The 20454-nt window shown below is 33.6% G+C and overlaps 2 protein-coding genes across 4 annotated transcripts in view; one reads left to right on the top strand and one right to left on the bottom strand.

Annotated features, from left to right (window-relative positions):
* LOC115454151 (inositol-trisphosphate 3-kinase A) overlaps positions 1-16657 on the top strand; it is a 161738-nt gene extending 145081 nt beyond the window's left edge. For all 3 annotated transcript variants that reach the window (XM_037437363.1, XM_037437365.1, XM_037437364.1), the window contains 5 exons: positions 9312-9491; positions 12880-12952; positions 13607-13734; positions 15097-15348; positions 15817-16657. In XM_037437363.1, the coding sequence (XP_037293260.1) occupies positions 9312-9491; positions 12880-12952; positions 13607-13734; positions 15097-15348; positions 15817-16149 (966 nt within the window). In that variant the 3' untranslated portion in view covers positions 16150-16657. The remainder of the gene's footprint in view (positions 1-9311; positions 9492-12879; positions 12953-13606; positions 13735-15096; positions 15349-15816) is intronic.
* A 946-nt stretch (positions 16658-17603) lies between these two features.
* LOC115454152 overlaps positions 17604-20454 on the bottom strand; it is a 28197-nt gene continuing 25346 nt past the window's right edge. Inside the window, exons 5-6 of the mRNA XM_037437362.1 lie at positions 20059-20321; positions 17604-19837 (exon numbers count right to left, since the gene is read on the bottom strand). Of these exons, the coding sequence (XP_037293259.1) occupies positions 17714-19837; positions 20059-20321 (2387 nt within the window). The 3' untranslated portion in view covers positions 17604-17713. The remainder of the gene's footprint in view (positions 19838-20058; positions 20322-20454) is intronic.

Here is a 20454-nt window from a genome sequence, read left to right on the forward strand (position 1 = left end):
ATAAGATGTATGCAGTTTTATCTCATTAGCTAGGGTAGGTAGGGTAAGGCCCCAATGCCTATATAGTATAACACAAAGGTCAAGAGTCAGAGGTTTAATGAATAGCTTTATTTAAGAAATTTTGACGAACACCTATAGTTCATCAGGAATATTCCGACGCGATGATTTAGTGCCATATTTTAAAAATGATTCAGGTGAAGGATTTAGGAAACTACATATTCATCAACTAGGTAGTCGCCTACTGTTAATTTTTACAAATCGTTTAAAATAATTTTCCTCAAATAGAATTCTAGTTACATATTAGCGCCATTACGCAGGATGTATGTTAGGTTATACCTGGAACAATTTCATAAGAGTGACTAAGTATCAGCCCTGTATTATATACTGTCTCACTGCTAGACTCGTGCCTCCTCTACTACTACCTTAGTCCACCACGCTGGCCTACTGCGGAATGGTAGACTTCACACACCCTTAACATTTCTATAGAGAACTTCTCAGGTTTGTGGGTTTCCTTACGTTGTTTTCCTTCACCGTTAAAGCAAGCGGTTATTTACAAAGAATACGCACATAACTTTAGTAGTGTGTGCGAGATTTGAACCTGCAGACATTCATCTTGGCTGCCCGTTTAACTCCAAACTAGGCTATCGCCACATAATTGGACTTCCTTCCAACATTTTTAAAGCGACATATAAGAAATTTCTAAGACCTACTATTTAGTGTGATTAAGTTTGTTTGCTACTCCCTACAATGAAGAATAAGCTGATTTGAATAATAGCACATCATTCAGCAATTATTTTATGATTAACCAAAGAAATTCGTAAATTGTAGCAACCAAAATATAGTATTGTAAAGTGAACCAATGAAATAATAATGGGGCAATTCAATTTATAGGGATATCGAATGCAAATATTCTTCTCTGAAACGTATAAGGTATTTTAAATGGTTTTCCTGTATCACATTAAATATACTTAGCAGAATCAATTAAAATATACCACCAGTTAGGAATTGCGTGGTAAGTTGTATTGGTGTTTCCCCGCACGATACTGTTGCTTTTTTTAAACATAACGATAAAGCAATGAACATATACGTCAAACACAAAACGATAACGTTACCAAGTAATATTATAACATCGTAAATTAAAATAACCTTTTTTGCTTATTTAGGACTTTACGGACATTTTGTCAGCAATATCAGCATGTTGATTAGTCGATGGCATATAAAATAAAACAATAGTAGTTAGTTATAGTAACGTTTATAGCCAAAGAAGGTTATAATTACTAACTTACGAACCATATAAGTGAATGGCTCGAAAAAGTCAATGAAAAAAGCCTTCAAACAATTATAAAAATCATTTTTCTCATCGTTGTTAGTTACATCTAGTTGTTTGATGTAAGAACTAACAATAGTTGGATTAAACGAGTTGCATTAGATCAAGAGAGCTGAATATAGACGCATCTGGAACTAACTGAGTCAAATTAATAATGTAACTAAGGGTTCTTCGTCGTTGGTTAATATTTTCTTTGTCAGCGTTAAAGGAAAGAAGACAATAAAAGAGGGTTTTGGACATATATTATAAATTTTAAACACCATTCGAAAATCAAAATAAGGATCTCGCTTCACGTTTTCGGTGACACGATGTCACTAGCCAGGTCAAGCTGGTCTTTATTTTAGATAACTAAATGATTGAGTTTTTTTTATTACTTTTTAGTTAGAAACGTATCACCAATGAAATCGAAAACATTCGATAGTTATCATATTTTACAAAAATTGTAATAAAAAACCCACGCGTACACGTATCACTGTAAACGTATGATTTGACGTAAATAACTACAAAGTTTTACAAAAAGTACTTCGTGCTCTATTAAACTTGCAGCATAATACCCATCTTCCCCTTTGTCTGTTATGTTGATAGGGAAGTCCTGGGTTCAATAACCACGTTACGCAATACTTCTGAGGGGTTTTCTAACAACATCCCAAGTTTGAGTCCCCCAGAAGACGTAAAAGCCAAGAAGAGGATGGCCTCAGGAAAATCTTTAAAAATATTTTTGTAACATATTTGACGCAGCGTGTGCGGTAATTCCACTCTGCAATATAAGAACAGGTTGAAGAATGGACTTTAACGTGCTATTGAGAAGCCAACAATCTTTTTGATGTTCTATAATTATTTGAAGATATCTTTAATTACGAACTTCGTTAATCAAGATTCTAATTTAATAAAATAAATTGTTGATTGTAATTTATAACATGGCAATGACTGTTAAAGAATTAGCTGTAAAAGTCAAATCACTCAATGGCATTAAAGGTTAGGTGATACAAGCCTCTTTGGAGCAAACCCGAGAGGTGGTGAAACAATTAATGTCCAAAAGTGACCGCTATGACAAATCATGAACTAATAGCTATAATAACACAAAACCGCAAGCGGATGCGGCATTATATTGACCTCTTGGAGGCTCTTAAAGATTTATTGCCCAATTTAGGCGCAGAGTTAATATCCAAACAAAAAGAGTATTGATCGGATAACTAATTATAGCCTCATAAAATCATAACCGTTTTTAACTGACAATTGTACACACAAAAACTTAAGAATTCAATGAAAAAATATGGAGTGCTTAACGGACTGTGTATAAAATTAGTTGATTAATAATTAAATAATAATACGTTTAGACCTTATTTTTTGTGACGTTACTTTACCTCAATAATTTCGTGCCACTGTACCAATAAAATTTTATGGCAATATTAACTTTAAAAACCTTGTAACATTTGAAGGTCGTATAAAGGAAGTTACATTAACAATAACTACTAATTCGCCCCTGATTGTGGCATAGATATTTTGTCTTGGAGACAGCTTGTTAATATACAGATATTCACGTGTTTAAAGAACGTTCCTGTGCACATTGTAAAGACAATGCCGAAGATATATTATCGCCATGGATTGATTCGCTTACGATTACAATTGATCCATTATCTTTCTTCTAACTCATACTATAAATTTCAAAGTCTGTGAAAATAGATTCTTTTATAATTAAAATAAAACGTAGTTTAGCTGTTCACTCCCTGCGATTACTAAAGTCAAATCTTATTTCGGATGCAATTTGTTCTAATATTGTTGTTTCATCAATGTTCGGTTTACATAGACTATTGAGTATCAATTCTATTTATTTAATATAGGGTTTATTTTCTTATGAAGAATTTGATTTGCTAGAATAACTTGCAAGCCAAAGTAACGAAGTAAATAAAGTCAGCAGAAATATGAGACTTCAAATCTAAATTTTCACTCCAGTGTCGTCTAATATTTTGATGTTCAAAGTACTAGTTAGATATTGTTTATAGCTAGACATGGTCCGTGGTGTTTACTTACGTGTGCGATAAACTTGACTCATCAATAGTACAAAAATACTAAGGTAATGTAACCTAAGAACGTCGGGTCTCTGACAACTCCCACCATCCATGTTGCAGGTTTTTGTGGTGTAGTCCAAAACATACGAGGATTCTTTGTTAGTTCTTTTATTGGTAAATTTTATAACATGTTGCAATTTAATCAAAGGATTTTCTTAATATTTTGTCTTGAAACGATTTTATGATGATTTTAAAATTAGATGGGCCGTCAAGGGTTCCTTTACCTTATTCTATAATTATTTTAAAACTAAATTACTTTGTCATCATTGTGTTCATAATTACGGCTATCAAAGCCGGCAACATTAGAAACCATAAAGTTTTGTGATTCATTCCTAGTAACAACCATATTTTATTTATGTCCAGAAATGAGAACATAAATAAAATATTGACTTGGATGACGTAAGAAAGGATGACAATAACCAGACCTCAATGCGCGTGCGCATTCAATTTAGATTCTCGTTTGTTTGTGATAATTAGTTCTATCACGCGACTCGGGATCGGGCAATCGTCTCTATGCACGACAGTAATCTATAAGAGTTCAGCTGAATCATGTCGTTATAGGCCTTTTTTTACAGAATGATTTAGGTTAGTTGAAAATCACAAGTACTATATATACTAAGATTGTTACTACTAAACTAGAAGACGACTTAACTATTTATTATAGAGGTAAGATTTACGGATATGAATTTTAGATCACTTTGATATCTGCTGATGTGAAGGCTTCTGGATGCAGCGTGCTATCACTAGGTTGTAGAGTGTGCACTCATAGTTCTTTTATGAGCTAGGAGACAAATTATTGTGTGAATTTAATAAATAGCTTTAGAGAAATTGTGTGAAAAGCCAAGACAAAAAACCGTTTGTTTTGGAGTGATAAAACTATAGAATTTTTTTATCATCTTGAGAACTTTACCACGGTTGTTAGCCATTGTTTCTCTGTAAGATAGTTCCATTTATCAAAGAAAACATCGCGTGCCTTACACAATCATTCTTATTATGATAATATAACTTAATTATTACTTTAAAATTGGCCGAGCAAATTCAGTAACTGAAATTGAATTTTTTGTACTGTTAAGAGTAAACATAATGTCATAGTTATAGCAAAAGAAATCAGTGTTTATCCTATCAGATTTTTTATTTGTTACTGCTAAACATAAAAATTCTGCCATAATGATTTCTTATGTTTACTCAAACGTTAGATATTGAAATAAAACTATTTTTTGTTGAATGACCTCAGTCCGCTTCGTGACCATGAAGGCTGCAAAGTCTTCGAACATCAGGAGAAAATAATAATATAAATAACCGCGATAAAATTCGTAAATAGTTTTATTTAAATACTGCCATAGCTTAAGAAATCAGGACATGATCTATTGCTTTACTGAAATCTCACTAATTGTGAAAGCAATAAAGTTATTAATTCTCCATGGCTTTTTTATGACTATAATATTATTGAGCAGTTATTCCAATCTTGCAGAAGGCATATTTATAACATGGCTGTATCAGACATATTTAATAGTCTACTAATATGTGATGCGCGGACCGAAAAATTATTTTCATTCTAGAACTTTCCAAACACAATAGATTATGTAACACATTCGATAACTTTACGACTATCGTTATTAAATTTATTGTCTGTTATTTTAGTCTCTGGTCACTACATCACGTCTCAATTACCAGCCAGTTCAGATGCCTAGGCGCCTCGATCAGTGCCTATTTTTATCTCAAATGTCGTAACCGCGATCTGATTGATAAGCTAAGTCAATTATGGTTATTATGATTAATTTAAACATAGAAACGGATCTTAAGATAATATATCGAAACACAGGTTGCTAGATATCATCCATGCTAGAAATATAAAGGAAAAAGTTTGTTTTCTAGTTTGTTTAGATGCACTCACTAATTTATAAAACTATTGTTTGGAATTTAAAGAGTTGCGTGGTGAGGTAGATGTCTCGGTTGTTTCTCTGCCTATCCCTTCGGACATAAAGGCTTTATATGCGTGTATACAATTACAGGATATTATTTGGTATTAAGACCTTGGCATGGTATAAGTGGATGACACAGTTAATTTTAAGTTTAAGTTTCGACTTGCACTTTCTGGTCATCAATAAGTAGTTATTAATCTGTAACTAACAATGTCATAATTTTCCACAACGCATTTCCAATAGAAGGATAATGCGGAGTGCGTACTTGCCATTATGCGTCACAAATGATATGGTACACCATATACAATATGCATACATTAATAACATTCGTTAGTTTGTTTGTAGGTATTAATTCCTTGATTGCCTCAGCGGTGTAATTGTATTCCCAGGTACGACACTGCTATGCGGTCCTGGGTTCGAATCCTGGATCGGCCATATTTTTTTTTATGTATCAAGCAGTCTGCAAATTGTGACGGATATGGCTATGTGTTTGCTCTCTTTCATAGAATGGATCAAGCTTGGCGAAAATAGTTGCCCTGGTTGCATCTCTGCCGACCTCTACAGGAGCAAAAGATGAGTGTCTTTTGGATCCCTAACTATTGTTTCGATGAAAATCTTACAGCAATAAAGCAGCATCATATTCTTATGCTGGTAAAGGTATTGGCGAGTAAGAAGCCACGAGAAAATCAAGTAATTGACGTAGAACTTTGATGACGTGATATTATTAACCACCAATAGTGAAATGTTCGTAATCCAGAGACATACGTCGTAGGAGTCACGTCATTACTTCTAGTAGTTTCAGTATTGTGCTTTGAGGAATCATACGTTGAAGAGTCATTTTAGGTTGAAGGGATTTCGCAGCCTTATTTAGTAGCAAAGTAGGAGATGTAGTGTTTGTTTTATAGAGGCTCTGAATAATATTGATTTTTTCGACGTTGCCTATTAAACTATTTTGCTGAAACGCTTATCTGAACCCGCTATAGTTATGTGTAATTTCATAACTTAGGATAAGACGGTAATGCTTAGAGTACGATGGGCTAGCATGATGGAAATGTCACCAAAAGCTCCTAAAATTAAGAAAAATGTCGACTGGTAAGAGGCGAAAGTATCTGTTGACGGTCGCTATAATTATGTCGGCCTGCCTAATTGTTACTTTACATTTAAAGGACCCAAAACTTAGATACTGAGAAACATTATTTCGTCTGTGCCAAGTCTTATTAGTCTTATTAAATCGTATTTGTTGTTGACGTTACAAATACTTTAACCAGTATGATTTGTAGGATAGAATATAATTATGCAAAGACAATAAAAACAAGTCTAAATTATTCATTTTCGTTCTACGCAGATAATATTAATGGATCGGCTGTTTGTACGTCACCGACATCTTCCGATCTTTCGAAAATATGTTTATAACATTAATCCGATGTATTGCATTACAAAAATGTCGCGCGTTTCTTCTATAGTAAAGGCACGTTCACATTTAATTTAGCTAGCGATTTGTCTTAGAAAAAAACCTTACAGGAATCCTTTTTTCAAGCATAGTAGTCTTTGTTAATATCCTACGCGGATTGCAAACTATCAGTACATATTATAAAACAAAGTCCCTTTTTTGTTTGTATGTTATCGATTTTCTCAAAATCTACTGAACGGATTTTTATGTAATTTGGTATGAAGATAGTTTAAGATCCTGAAATGGTTATTAGCTACTTTCTATTCCGGGAAAATTTATAGTGGGACTTTTATCCTGGAAAACTTCTTTACGCGGGCTAAGCCGTGAGCAAAAGCTAATCTCTATACAAACACAGATCTAGGCTACATGAAATGAAATAATTTATTTAAACCTGTATACTATTATACATTATTTAGATTCCGTCAATATTAACTCAACTACCAGTTCGGTAAGCAGAAAGAGACTCTGGTATATGAATAATGGAGGAGCTACGAAACTAGTTGTTATATATTAATATAAAATGGCATAATCATGTTTTAAATATCAGATATGTGTCAGAATTGCAAAAGTGCGGACGCGACTTAAAGCACGAAGGCATGTACGAATAAACAAGAGAAACCAAACAACAAATATTAACAATAAATTGCATCATTCCGTAACATATACATCAATAACTTATTTCTTCGAGTCATAAATCTATTAAAAAATGCCCAGCTTCTGATACAAAACAGTATGTTATAATTATTATTACGAATGTTTTATTTGCAAAAATAGCTTTATGAAACATTTTTTCCTTGTGCAATACATTTATACATCGTAGGAAAAAACATGCTACGCGAACAGTGTGTACCTCTGCCTAACCCTTCGGTGAAAAAGGCGTGATATTGTACTTTGTGATTGTATTTTGTTTCTTGAAAAACTCCTGTAGGTCAGTACCAAGCGTCATAAAATTCATACGAGAAGGGTTGGCTTTCACGAAGCGTCATTAATACGCCCCCTTCGACAAAATACCACCAATCGACATACGTAGTATTGACGTCATTCGCTGGCTTCTGCGGTTGGGGCTAAGCTAGCTGAGTCAGTTGATACGCGGTATATTTGCAATAGTTTCCTTCGAACAAATCAGTATCACGTCGAACGCCGTGTTTGAACATTCGCTCGTTCTTTTTTCAAACTTTCAAATTTCGCGATGTATTCGTCGAGTTTGTGTTTTACCATTGAGGATTTTGTGGATGTTGTGTTTTGTGTTTACGTCGTCAATTTTAAGAAGGTTCGTTATTAGAAATTTAAATTGTCGCCGCCTTGTGGCCGTTTCTGGAACTAATGTGACATGAGAAATTTCTATTGGTGATGTTTATGTGATGGTGTACAAATTACGCTATTGTTATTTTTTTATGTATATAAAGTGCAAATGTCTCGCATCTATAATGCTAAGTACACAGATTCTTTACTGAAACCTGATTTTAGCGCCATTTTTTATTTTTATATTGACACGTATGTTTTTGTGGTTAACACGAAGAGTCGCAATTGTATTAATTTTAATGGACATCAATATTAACTATCATAATATTAGTATGACAAAATAAATGAATATCGTCCAATAAATACCAGATGATCAAAGTCTAACGTTCATTTAATTGCCTTAACAGTCAGAAATTAGTACTTACTGTTAATTACCTAGTTGTATTGACAGAAACGTGGCAATGTAATTATTTGTGTACGATTGTAATTACAGTACGTCACTTGATCTTATTTTCCATCATATTCTCTTTGATTTGTTGGAAAACTCTTTACAATCTTAATAATGCTTATTTGCATAATAAGTGATTAACATATATAACAGTTCTTGTCCTTGTATTGTCTGAATATTGTAATGGATTTAAATAATATGCATTCATAAGTTTGTTACTAATACAGATGAGATACATATCATTCACTCGGTGCTGTTCGCGACTTTGCCTGCGTGTAATACCTTTCCCGATATAAAGTCCCTAAAATATTTCACTAGCGCCATCTATTTAGGAATAAAAAAAATCACATTTTTCGGGAGCAAATTGTTGGATAAAAGGAAGCCCATGTGTTAAAGGACATGGTTCACCCATGTGCCAAATTTGATTCAAATGCGTTTACCTGTTTCTTCGTTTAAGAATAACAAACATTCAAACATTTTCAAAAAAAATCGAATTTATCATACCTACTAGTAAGAAAATAAGATTAGTAAGATCTTATGACATTATGAAGATGCTCAATATGAAAAAAGTCCAGTTGAATATTAACCAAATGAGCTATCAATTCCTTAAAATATTCAATGTTTCTTTTTTTTAAATTGTACATTTCTTAGGGCCCAACCCACACTTCCTTCTTCTAATCTCTATAACTTACCTCTAAGATCAGAAGCGCATCCACTATAGTTCTGATCTTGTAGATGTTTGTGAATATTACTTACTTAAAATTCGTTGACTCACATGGTCGATTACCGGTCAGAGCTATAAAAAATATATGTTGTTAGTGTTAATAATCACCACTATCTTCATCTATTTCAGCAATCGGAAAGATGGCGTAAACTAAGAAACATAGTTCAATGGACGCCATTCTTCCAAACATACAAGAAGCAGAGGTATCCTTGGATTCAGCTCGCTGGTCACCAGGGGAACTTTAAGGCTGGCCCTGATCAGGGGACGATATTGAAGAAGCTGAGTCAACAGGAGGAGAAGTGTTTTAAGGTAATATTGATATCTAGATATTTATTTTGAATACAACACCAACTATATGTGGGTGGGTAACTTTAAGGTTCGATTCATCGGGCATGACGGATTAATGTTCGAATTACATATTAAAATTTAAATCTTGATTCAATCATTGATTGAACTAATTGATTAGCTCGAAGATTAGTAGTAGTCAAATATCGCGTAGACATTGTTAACTTGTTACCGCGAAACATTGCACTAGGGTTTGTGCACCTTGTTGGTGAACATGGTATTAGAGGCTTTAGTTATTCGATCGCCCCTTTTCTAGCGCCCTTCCTTGAGGCCCCAACTATATTTTGCCCCTTTATTAGAGACCTTTTTTTTAGGTCGTAACTATATTTTCTTTGGCATACGTTCTGAATTATTAAGGTGTTCTCGAATTATTTTATTGCCTGCCATTCGTTCGTCATTCCTGCACTATGAAGCATATAGTTACTGTAGATGCTAAAGGTTAGATGCTGACAATTACTTTTTGTGCAACATATACTATGGGTGTTTTCAACTTCCCCAAAAGCAACAAATTGTCATACGTATTGGAAATCCATCTCACGTCAAAACACAAATATAACCTTTCACCTATTAAACATCTAAATAACAATGGTTTTCGGAATTTCCGTCTCGATTTACATAAAATTATTCAGTGGTTTTACATCTGAACTAATTCATATAGTATCAATATTCTAGATGATAGACTTCGTATGTATAGGCATCAATTTGTCTATATCTGATGCAATAAAGAACTTTGCAGGTTCTATTAATATCCTGTTATAGCAAAGATTCCTGACATATGAGCTGGGAAATTTATTTAAGTCTTCAGTATATAGACTGCAGTTTAAAAGGCTTCCTAATTCAAATGTTGATTGGAGTTATCGCTAAGCAGTTATGGCGCGTAGCGTCTCTGATTGTTCATTCTCTTGTATAAAAAAGATAATGTTAAATATTTATAAACAATATTAGTTGCGATAAAAAAATGTTTCTATATCAATACTAATGATAAACTATGTACATATGGGTAAACCCTATCTTGTAGCAACGTAGTAAAACAGCTATAGGTTAGGGGTTTCCAAATAGGTTTTCCTTGACCCAAAACAGTATGAAGTTTTTGTGAAAATGAATCATAATTCGCAAAAACTGAAATCATGGGGTCTTCTTGGAATTTCTCTTAACATTTGAATCACCGTTACGCTTGTGGGTCGGATGATTGTGCGGAGCTCGGAAATTAACAAAAACTTATGACGTTTGAGGCTCGAATATGGTCATATGGATTCCAACGTAAAGTAATAGCTTAGCTACATTGACTCAGAACTTAGTCAAGTTGTTATAAACGGCCCAACGGAAGACCAGCGCTGGTTTCTATCAGCATATGCTGAGTTGGGGTCGTTTTAGTAACGAGTAAATTGATATAAGTGTTTTTTTTTTTGTATTTATACATATATTTTTTATTGCTTGTTACAAATAAAAAAAATCTTTTATGTTTTATTTTTTAAATGGCGATGTCATTTTTATTGAAATTTAAAGGGGCAATGTCACGAGTCTTTATTAAAAAAATACATATGAGGATTGCAACTTTACGAACTATTCTTTCTCTGACACCGAAAAAGGAATACGGGAACTTATTGGTTATGAGAAAATGAAGTCTAATTAAAAATACCGATAATTTTCGTAGTACACCGTACTTGTTTGGCTTTAACTCACGATGTCCTTTTAAACATTAGTTGCGGTTTTTTCACGTCAATTGTAACAAAAACGTCTATACCCTGTTAATTAGTACACCAATACATTACTACTTTATTACCATTATCTAAAAGTACTAACTTCACTAGTCTAAAAGTACGTTCTTTATTATTTTGGTCTAAAAGTGTTACATTGCGGATTTTTGCCGACGCATGTGTGACAGTATCAGTGTACTTTGTACTTCTTACTGTTTGTGAAGATACTAACGAACTCTGAACTCCAATAGCATTTCAAAAAGTGATAAAGAGGTGTTTACGTTTGCATGTTTATAGCAGTGTCTTCCTCTAGGCGATTTTCTTTCTTTACTCCCTTTTTGAGTTTTATGATCTGTGCATTCTTAAGAAGTAAGGTCCCCTAATTGTACGTCAGTTTAAGTCTGCTATAATTTTTGAAAAAAAATAAATAAAATGTGTAAAATGTAATTAAAAACTTATAGGTACTTTTTATTTTGAAAATAGAGGAACCAGTCATGCAATATACATTAATGGAATTAGTTGATCTATGTTAAACTACGACAGTGAATTTGTAGAAATTTGAATAACATATTTTCAAATGACGTATTCCAAGGTTTCTCTATAATAAATTTAGAAAACCTTCGTAACAAAAACGCATTTTTACGCATTTATAAATATTTGATAAAGGTTGTTAACATTATAATCGTATTCGGTCGCCGTTCAGTTTTTGTATCTATTGACGTCATCATGATAATTAAAGTTTTGATGGTAATGAGGCTCAATGCGTCACAATAATTTGATGTGTCTCATACAACTTGTACAATAGCGCATTATTAGATGATACGTACACGTGACGTTACGGCGATTGGCTTCAAACTGATCATATTTTATTGCTAAGCATTTCAGAATCAGACTAAGCCATTTTGTATATTCAGCAGTGGCGAAAGGTCCATATAAGCGGATTTCTACCCTTTCGTAATATTATGTAAGCTATTCAAATAAATTATATTGTTAGGTTATTAATAATTAATATTTAGTGTGGTAAATGTATGTAATGTATATCGATTCCTACAATCGAATTATAATAAGTATTGGTACCTACATTTTAAGTCGAAAGTAAATTTCACCCTTCGCCGCTGACATTGAGCAACATTGAGCAACATCGAGCAATATAAGCAAATCTTTAAAATGTAAATTTAATGTTTTAGCATTTTGTTGAATTATTGCGATTAACAGAAAGAACGGGTTGTACAATATATTTAAAGAGCAGTCGATGATGACGTCAAGACGTAATGATAGGTAGTTATAGTTAACGATATATGATATTAATCGTCAATAAGCATAAGTTTCGACATTACCAGAGTATATTGATATCATTAACGTCATAATAAATGAAAGCGTCTTTAAATATCGAAGGCTGACTACAAACAGGTTCCATTCATAAACATTTTTATCATTTGTGTAAATATAAAAGCGTATTGTAATTTTTCGGTGGTTTCAAAATTTAGATTAACATATATTTTTTTATCATTATCACAAAACATGGGATATTTGCTGCTGGAAATAAATGTGATTTCCTTCAATCTTTATTAGGCCGTCTGTCTAGCTCGCAATGTTTTTATACCCATTATTTATAATTTGGTAAAGTTTTGCAATGATGTTTTATTTCTTTCCAGTTGCTGATGAAAGACATCCTTCGACCATTCGTACCTGAGTACAAAGGACAAGTCACGTGTGAAGATGGAGAATGTATCCTTTTTCAAACGAAACTTTTACATGAATCTAACTTAAAATTATTAGCTAAAGATCTTAAATATTACTACCTTCAGGCCCAATTATTAATTTTTATGGATTTGATCTATTATTTAATAGTCTATATTCTTTTCAATTAATAATTTTCTGCTATTAAGATTTTTCCAACAACCACGTGATTCAAAGGAATAAAACAAAAAAACTGCAAACTGCAACGTACTATTCATTTGACTTGACATATAGTACATACATAAAGATCCACTGTCATAGACTAACAAGCAGACCAGTGTTTATGATTATCATTAATTTGTTACATAAACGTTTTGCCTTTGATAATATGCTTATCAATGACTACGTGCATCACGTTTTGAATCATAAACAAACGATTTGTTGTTACCATTTACAAGTCTAATAACTGAGGATATAATGTCTGTTTGCCACTACGTTCGAAGATGACAGATAGTGGAATAAGTTACTAATGTTAATTTAAAAAAAAATATTTCATTCTTATGATTTAATGTGAAGGCCTTGTTCTGCTTTTTATTTATATTGATTTCATAGAAAGTCAGTTTAATTTTTAAATGAAATTGGTCCAAAGAGATTATGTTCATTATTCCAAAAACAATGATTCCTTAACCAAGCACATAACAGTGTACCTACAACTACAAGACCTGTTGAGTGACTTCGACAGTCCCTGCGTAATGGACTGCAAGATCGGAGTTAGAACGTATCTGGAAGAGGAACTTGCCAAAGCCAAGGAGAAGACTAAGCTAAGAAAAGTAGGTGGAAAATCAGTTATAATTAGTAATCATTTATTTTGGCCTTTATTTCGCTTATATCAGATGCATTGAAGACATTTCGAGACCCGATAAAAAAAAAATATTGGGTATGGTAATGAGGGACTGTTTTGAAAATTTCTGCAACATTGACGCAATTATTTACGATATATTTTCTATGACAGAAGCAATATGTTCAGAGTGAGCTGATAAATGATCTACAAGATGTTTATGTCGATCAATTTATATACTTAAAAAAGAAGAAATAATTTAAAGCTTCATTATCACGACATTGCTTCACCGTTAACGTTATTAATTGTTCTTGTAATTCAGTGTGTTATAGGGAAACGTTAGGAGGAAATCTAAACGTTATTTACGTATATTGAATTCCCATTGTATGGGTAATTTATATTCACATAGTCCATTATATAAAATTCATCAGTTCAGAATTAGCGCTAATTTGATTATAGAACTAACAAATCTATTTCATCTTCTTGGGACTTGATCTAAAGAATATAAATGTGACGTATTTGCATCGCCATCCCTCGTTTTGTATAACGTTGTGCTTATAGATAACAAAAAATAGATGAGAATGACATTCTAACGATAGAACACGAGTCCAATATTCATGCCGCTGTATTTTAGTTCCAAATTTGCTCACGGAGCGCTGTTTAGTCCTTACAAAAATTTACTTAAATGAAACTATAAGTTATCGTAGACTTTAATGCGTAAATTCGAAAGGGCTGTAGAAGATATTGGAATCCTTCCAATATTTATATGACGACATATTTAATGTTAATAATGATATTTTTATAAAGCTTTTCATTGATCTCTCTTCGCGACAACGGACAGGCTCGTCTATCAGGCAATGTCAAAAGAGATACATAAACAAACAGATAAATTTGTTTTAATTAATACAGTTTACGTCAACGATAATAAATGGATAATGGCGTTATAAAGAGAAACTGATACTAAAATAACTACATAATTAAAATTGGAAATAATAGACGTAATTAAGTCTATTTATTGTTATCCTCTTTCTAGATATGATTGACGTAATCAGCTTCTAAGTTAGGTTTAATTAATTTTGATACTCAAAAATTTATCTGAGTATTTTTATTATTTATTTTATCTAAATCTACTAAGGCCTAATCCCTCCCTCTCAGTAGTAGAGGAAGCCCGTGCCCAGCAGCGGGACAGTATATAATATAGAGCTAATATTATATAATATATAGCTAACTTAATCTTTTCATATTAGTTTATGCTTCTCAAATACTGTTACATTTAAATTTGTTTTTATATGAGGCATATCTTTAAGAGAAACTATAATTACATGATATTTCATATGACTTTTTCTTGTTTCAGGACATGTACGAGAAAATGATTCAGATAGATCCCAAAGCGCCGACTGAAGAAGAACACAGGAGTAAGGGAGTGACGAAGCCCAGGTACATGATCTGGCGGGAGACAATCAGTTCAACGGCGACTTTGGGCTTCAGGATAGACGGAGTCAAGAAAGCAGATGGAACCAGCTCCAAAGATTTTAAGATTACTAAAACCAGAGAACAAGTAGTTGAAGCCTTCAAAGACTTCACCAGTAATTTCCCTAATGCTGCGGTAAGTTACATTATAATTTATTTAGAAAATTAGAATAAGAAGGTAGTGTGACCACACTTGATCAGCCTGGGTCTTAACAAGGCTCAACATCCATGTTTTTTGAAGAGCTAAAACGTAATATTAGGATTTTTTATTAGTTCCTTTAATATTGAATTTTGAAATATTTAGTGATATATTGAAATTTAATTAAAGGTTTTAGTTCTATTTTTTATGCTACGATTTTATGGATATTTTAAAATTCTCTGAGCCTTCAATGGTTCTGTTACCTTACTCCTTTTTTTTTATTTTTTTTAGTTAAGTTCTATTTTATTAATTTTGATAGCACATTTTCAGTTATTTAAGAATTCAATTGTTATAATTTATTGTAAACATACATTTCAATATGATATGATTTATTCTTTTTACTGAATCCAATTTATTACTTAATAATGACGTTATGTATTAATTATTATTTCTTTCTTATTACAGCCCAGATACTTGGAAAGGCTACGGAATATCCGGGCGACGCTTAACGAATCCCACTTCTTCCGAACGCACGAGCTCATCGGCAGTTCACTGTTGTTCGTCCACGACAAACGAAGAGCCTCCATCTGGATGATCGACTTCGCCAAGACTGTTCCCGTCCCTGACAATGTCAATATCGACCACAATTCCGCGTGGAAAGTCGGCAACCACGAAGACGGGTACCTTATCGGGTTAGATAATTTGATTTCCATCTTCGAAACCCTCGTTAAAGACGATAATGGTAACATAGAAGTAAATAGAATAGAAAGCGTACGACATGATAACTTTGACACCTGAAATACCTGGTGTTGAGAGATCACTCTCATGAGACCTGATTCGGTTAACATTGATGTGTCGGACGCTTTGAACTGCAGACTTGAGAAGAACCTAAGTTTAAGACGACGTACCTACCTATAATGTTATTGTAAATAATCATAGTATTATAAAATACTTCGTATTATTGTTAAGGTTTAAAATACTCATAATTAGTGTAGGTCTAAACCACCAATATTGTTAATTTTTCTGCAATTTTTGCTCTCGGTGATTTTAATGTGAATTAATGCAAACAAATGCTTGTAATTTTGTTGACACATGCTTTTCTAAAATGACGTAAGGTTTTGGAATATGTTTTTCTTTGTTATTGACTTGACGAACCGTTTGTAAATGGGTGAAATTATTAATGTATTTATTCTGTTGTACATACACTATATTAGTGTAAAGATGAGACGAATGCAGAAAGTACGAGTATATAAGACTATATATACGTATCTGGAGGTACTAAATAAAATTAATTATCACATGAATGCATATTTGTATCATTTATTTTATCCTAAACTCGAAGACTTAAAATGGGCCTTTTGAGTTATATTTTGAGTTTTTTAATTCAAGGTGTTGGATGGTGTTTCTACTATTTATGGGCGGTCGTATCGCTTACCATCAGACGAACGGCAAGCTCGTCTTGCCATTCAAAACAATAAAAACATCATACGTTTTCAAGCTATACCTAGACCAATACACTATAAAAACTATAACAATGTACGTATATATTTTTCTAATAATTATTTAATTATTCAGACCTAATAATTATACATCATTTTCTAGATATATTAAAAGTTATTGTTTCTTTGGTTTTGTAAATGTTTATTTATTATATCTTAAAAGAACCAGCAAATTATTTGCTTAATAACTAGAGAATAACAATTGAAAAGTTAATTGGTTCCCACGAGTGGAACTACGTTATTACGTAGCAGTAAAAAGTAAGATGTGAACAGTTTTATTTTTGTTTTTATACGTTGAAGTAAATCAAGAAAATCAATTCAGGACTGTGAGAGTCTCAAAAAATTAAGAAAATTAGGTATTAAGTATAAGTTCTTTTACGCATCCGATTATGAAAATAGTATTTTAGAGCTCCCAACAGTAAGCTAAAAGAGCTGTAAACACACCGACAAGTGACGTTTTAAGTTCGTTAAACATGATATAGGTACTATTGCAGTTTCTGCTCAATATTGTGATATTGCGCATATTGTACGTTGTTGGTTAACATTCCAGGATAATTAACCCATATATAGCACAGTTCAGTACTATATTATATGGCTTACCGTCAGGTGAGCTATTTGCATATCTTGTTATCCAATTGTATACAAAAAATATGTCAGCAAAAGCAAAAGATTGAATTTAGGTGTATATTCAATGGTCTCTATACTCTATATATCTAATATGGGTGGGTAAAATAGATTAAATGATACTACCACTTGTACTATGGACGGCTTATAATTTATATTAATTTTAATTACAAAATATTTTAATAAATAATTAATATCTACTGAACATAAAACTAAAATTCTGCTAATAAGGCACTGAGTTAAGTTTTGTCTTTAAAACTATCTATCACAATATCTGTTAAACTACTTCGTCTGGAATCTCCACCTTCCTCTATATTAATGGCGCTTTCTTTGCGCATGCGTGAAAATAGCCTAGGCACGGGACCGGTGGATTTGCCGGGGTCTGTCGGAGCTGGCGAATATCTTCTAACACGAGGTTTCTGCGGCTCCTCTTCACTTGGTGTTTCTGAATATGGCGGAGGAGGTTGCGACAGCATTGTCATACGATTTTCTCTCGCAGCCTTAGCTGTTATTTGTAACTCTGTCCCAGCTACTACGGTAGCTAAAGTCGGAGTGAATTGTGGGGCGGCAGCACGAGCAGATACTCGTCGACGTCTGGGACCTGACGAATCTTCATTGGCATCTCGACTTGGTGGAGAAGGTACAGAGTAATCTTGCTTTTGCGAATTTCGTGTTCTTGAGGAAGTCGGATCAGTGATCCAGTCAAGCAGCCCTGGTGCTTCACCAGTACCTGAGCCATAAGGTTGAGCTGCCGTCTCTAATACTGCTAATGCGCGAAGGAGGTCTGCAACACTAGTATTCTCTAATACCTCTACTTGCTCGTCTTCAGGTAGATTAGCAATATTTACATCTGGATCAAACAAACTGCGGCGGCCCCGTTTTGTTCTGTTCTTGTAATTTTCTAAATCATTAGAAAACAGACTTCCTCTTCTGCTATCATCGACGTTTCTGGCTTCTTCGTCATTAAAGTCAATTAAGCTATTACGACCTTGCCGACTCTGGTTTTGATATTGTCGTATGGTACTCTCAAGATCACTAGACCCGCCGACGGGTGAACTATTTTTACGTTCTTTGCCAAACGATGGGAACAGACTACTGCGACCTCGCCGGGTTTTATTCTTGTAATCAACGAGTTCATCAGAGCTTTCTGGCATAACATCATCGTCATTTTTCTTTGTTTTACCAAAAGATGGGAATAGACTAAGTCTTCCTCTCTTTGTTCGGTTTTGATATCTTTGCACTTCATCTTCGTCTACAGTGTCAGTGTCCTCGTCGTTGCTTGTTAATCCACTGAAGTTGAAAGTAGGGAATATGCTTCGTCTCCCACGTCTGGTCTGTTCTCTATATCGTTCAGCAAGATCTTCGTCAGGATCGCTAAAATCAAATGAAGGGAATATACTGTGCCTTTTAGGTTTCTGTTGATATGCTCTCATAGCTGCCGCATCTTCGTCATCAGAAAAATCAAAGTTTGGGAAAAAGCTATGCCGCCCACTCTTAGTTTTCTCTAAGTAAGCATTTGCCATACTTTCTTCGTCTCTATTGAAATCAAATGATGGAAAGATACTGTGTCTACCCTTTTTAGTTTTTTCTTTATATGCCTCTGCTTCATCTTTAGCCTCTGATCCAAACCCGAAAGATGGAAAAATGCTTCCACGTCGTGATTTCGCGCTGTCTTTGATGTTTTCGTTGCTGCCTTGGGCGGTGCTCACCCTTCCCTTCATTGTATTTTTAAGATATTCAGCAGGATTATCAATAACACTAGGTTTTCTAAAGAACATTTTGGAAATAAAACTTTGTGGTTGATAGTTATCACCTGTCGGTGTCGGTGGTACTTTCGACGGTAAAGATAATTTACCGCTTCGTAAATTAGCTTCTTTTCTAAGTTTTTCTCCAGTGTCACCATCCGTCCAAGTATAGTCGTGATTAATTTTTGGCGCAATAGATTCTTTTCGATAATTTGGCACGGCCACGCTTAAAGCTCTTGTTCTTTTTGGTGAATTATTTGTAAACTCTGGTCCGATGGTGAAGAATGCAGGTTTCTCATTCGCTAATATATGATCGTCGTCAAATAAGTGAATACCGGATTTTTGTTTAGGTTGTTCGAGGCCTCCTAGTACGTTTACAACTCTAGCTAGTAATTCGGCGGGTTTAACAATAGCAGACGCTGTGAAGGTCTTTTCCTTATCGATACCAAGTAGATCTGTATCGGATTGTATTCGAAGCATGTCTTTTGCGGATAGCGTAATGTTTTCGGAATTAGCTCGTTTTCGTTTGATCACTGGATCTCTTGGTTCTACGTCGAATGTAAGTATTGGACAACTTGCGCTTCTATGGATTGCTACAGAAGGTTCCACGTAGATAGGCTGAAAATTAACATTGAAAAAAATATGAATCAATCATTTTTTTATTATTGTTTTATTATTAATTGTAAACGTTAATTGCATCAGATAATTGTAACCCATTAATTATACGCTAATTAGATAAAAAGTGGTTCATTACCCGGAACTAAAAAACTTAAACCAAAAAACTTATTAGTAAGAAGTGGGAAGTAGAAAAAAAGAAGGCAGATACCAAAAAAACTCACCTTAATTTTTATTAAGTTAGCTTCATTAATAATTTTTCGTAAGGCAGAAATATCTCTCGTGAAGCCGTGTAATATTTTATTTTGCGTGTTCTTGAACTGGTAAGCGAATTTCTGTTCTAATTTGTGGATTCGTTCCGATCTCATGCCGCTGGTAATAAAACCGAGCAACATTACAATGTAGCCTAGGCCGAAGGTGATCCACACGATCAGAAATATTTGGTATGCGAAGAAGTAGCCGGATTTAAAGCCGTTGTTGACAGTGCCTGGAATTAAAAGTTCGTAATTAGACTTAACTTTAATGTAAATAGTTTTTGGGTAGAGAAATAGATAAACTTCAATAGTGTTTATTACAAGAATTTGTTTCATTATTCGTTTGGGAGATAATTTTTTTGTTAT

This window comes from Manduca sexta, chromosome 11, assembly GCF_014839805.1.
Source record: "Manduca sexta isolate Smith_Timp_Sample1 chromosome 11, JHU_Msex_v1.0, whole genome shotgun sequence".
In the NCBI taxonomy this organism is placed as follows: domain Eukaryota; kingdom Metazoa; phylum Arthropoda; class Insecta; order Lepidoptera; family Sphingidae; genus Manduca; species Manduca sexta.